Here is a 2,488-nt window from a genome sequence, read left to right on the forward strand (position 1 = left end):
CGCACCTGGATCCGGCGACCCGCTCATCACCGACGAGAAATGTCACCAGTGGAGGAGAGCCTCCGGTGGATGGCGACAGAAGGAGGCGCTCCTAGCAGCAAAAAGCTAGATTGCTTTCAATACGGGCCAGAGAGGTTGCGGAGAATATGACTCCCGGGAGCTCTTAGCCAGCTTACTGCACTTGCAGCAAAAAAAAATTGACAATAACTGTAATTGTACCAATTTCGTATACCAACTACTCAGAGAAGTCATTCAATTTTCCATCATATCATGTTGTATGAAGCATAAAAATATCAAGTACTCCCTCCATCTCAAAATAAGTGTCTTAATCTTAGTATAAATTTATTCTAAAATTAGTATAAAGTTGAAAAGGTTATTTTGGAACGGAGGGAGTAGTAATTATGATAGTGCGTCTACAATCACCCATACATATAGTCTACAATCAAATGAGTTTGGAGCTCCTATTAGCATCAGCCTTCCGAGGTCAGGATCAACGACAGAAAAGGGACCAGCCAACACTAACTTCCATACTACATGAGCCAACCTTCAGCACACGGGGACTTATACCGGCCATCTCAGGTTTTAAGGCTACCTCGCTACTATCAGCAACTTTATCGCCGTTAATAGGATATACCATGGCAGAAACTTTGAGCATCTCATCAATGCCAGCGGAAACCACACTGCGTGAGAGCTTGATCATGCCATCAGCACCAACAGGCAATCCACCATCTTCAAAACCAAGTAACTTGACTTTCAGATCATCATCTACAGTGTCACAAGCAGTAAACACACCTCGAAAACCATCTGGCCAAGACCCACCAGTGACTTTTATGCTTATCGTGGCCTCCACAGCGCATGGAATGTGATCGTATTTAAATTCCAGCGTGCTAAGCCTGCTAGGGTAAATGCCTCCAAGCACACATCCAGATCTAAAATTCAAAACTAGCTCGCTTAGGTCTTTATCATCAGATTTAGTGGCCCCCTTCACTTTCAGTGAAATCTCAATGTGCGAAGGTTCCATCGACACAGCAACGGCACGGCTTGGACCTGTCAATGCTAGGTATGGATCCTGCACCAAACAATTATTCAAGTAAATAACAGAGTGATGTTCATCGACAGTAAGACCGCATCGAGTAGAATTAATGCAGACAATCTACTCTATCTTATATATGGTAGAAGAAGCTTAATGAATCACTAAATCTGACATTGGCAAATGCACAATGGGCAGCACAGATATATCCAAGATGTTAGAGAAGGCCAAATTAAAGAAAGAAAGAAAGAAAAGGAATGAAGGACTATTTTTTCTTTTTAGAAAAGGAGGAATACCCCCGGCCTCTGCATCATGAAGAAAGATTTAATATACGAACATTCGCATTGATGATTTGGCAGTTATTCCTCTGTCGCTGGAAGATAATGTTGCGCTTGTGATCCAAGATATCACGCACGGCAACCATACCAAACACTTCCAGTGGCCAGTGTAAAGTGTCATTGATGGACACGATTTTGAGAGAAACGATCTGCAGAGTTTCTGCAGTCTCGATGTAGCACTGCTCCTCCGGAGTAGGGTAAGTGTAACGCATAGGCGGGATAGATGCTGCATCACATCAATCAACAATGGTCTAGTTAGTTGTTGCATGTAAGCAATGACAGTATGGATTGGCGATGTAAAATTGGTGGTTTCATTCGATTGATTGCAGAAAAATGCAAGTAATCGCAAGTAAGAAGAGGTGTTTTACTAATTTCCTGGAAGGTGGCGCCGTGGCGGGCGTGCTGTTCGTTCCAGCGGGCGCGGAACCTGGAGGCGACCAATTCTTCCCAGCACTGCGCCCACTCCGTCTCCTTGTCCATGAGCTGCCTCGCCTCGTTTGCTGCTTCTCTAGCCTTGGCGGCCTCCTCCGCCGCCACCTGGGCGGCCTTGGCAGCTTCTTCAGCCTCCTCGGCCTTGGTCTTGGCTATCCTGGCAGCTTCTTGGGCCTCCTCGGCCTTGGCCTTGGCTACCATGGCAGCCTCCCTCGCCATCATATTGGCTTTGTACGCAACGGATTCAGCCTTGTCCAAGTGCATCCGCGGGTGCGCAGCCTTCTTCGCCCTGGATTTCTTCTTCCCATTCGCAGAGCCAGCGCCAGATTGATCCGTATGCATCTCTAGAGCGCCGCCACCAGATTTCTTCTTCCCAAGTCCCTTATTGGAAAGTGCAACTTCTCCCTGGCTTCAACCCCGCCACCAGATTGATCCGTATGCATCTCTAGAGCGCCGCCCACAAGATCGATCGTCTTCCACGCTGCCAACGACGACGATGACGACGACGACGACGCTCTTTGCTTTGTGTCCGTGCGGCGGGGAAAAGAAACAAACCCTAGATCGGGGTGGGAAGGAATCGTGGATGGGTCAGCCAGTCGGGTTGCCTTCTAGGCCCAGGCCGTTTATTCGTTCATTATATCAGCAGCCGAAAGTCCGAAACAAAAGAGTAAGTGAAAAGGAAAATCTC

The 2,488-nt window shown here is 47.3% G+C and overlaps 1 protein-coding gene across 1 annotated transcript; it reads right to left on the reverse strand.

Annotated features, from left to right (window-relative positions):
* Positions 1-490: 490 nt before the first annotated feature.
* LOC123407962 lies at positions 491-2,142 on the reverse strand. The gene is made up of 3 exons (XM_045101208.1): positions 1,737-2,142; positions 1,368-1,594; positions 491-1,069 (listed from the first exon to the last, which is right to left on the reverse strand). Exons 1-3 carry the CDS (start codon positions 2,140-2,142, stop codon positions 491-493), a joined length of 1,212 nt encoding a protein of 403 aa, XP_044957143.1.
* Between the last annotated feature and the right edge of the window lie 346 nt (positions 2,143-2,488).

Source organism: Hordeum vulgare, chromosome 7H, assembly GCF_904849725.1.
Source record: "Hordeum vulgare subsp. vulgare chromosome 7H, MorexV3_pseudomolecules_assembly, whole genome shotgun sequence".
Lineage (NCBI taxonomy): Eukaryota > Viridiplantae > Streptophyta > Magnoliopsida > Poales > Poaceae > Hordeum > Hordeum vulgare.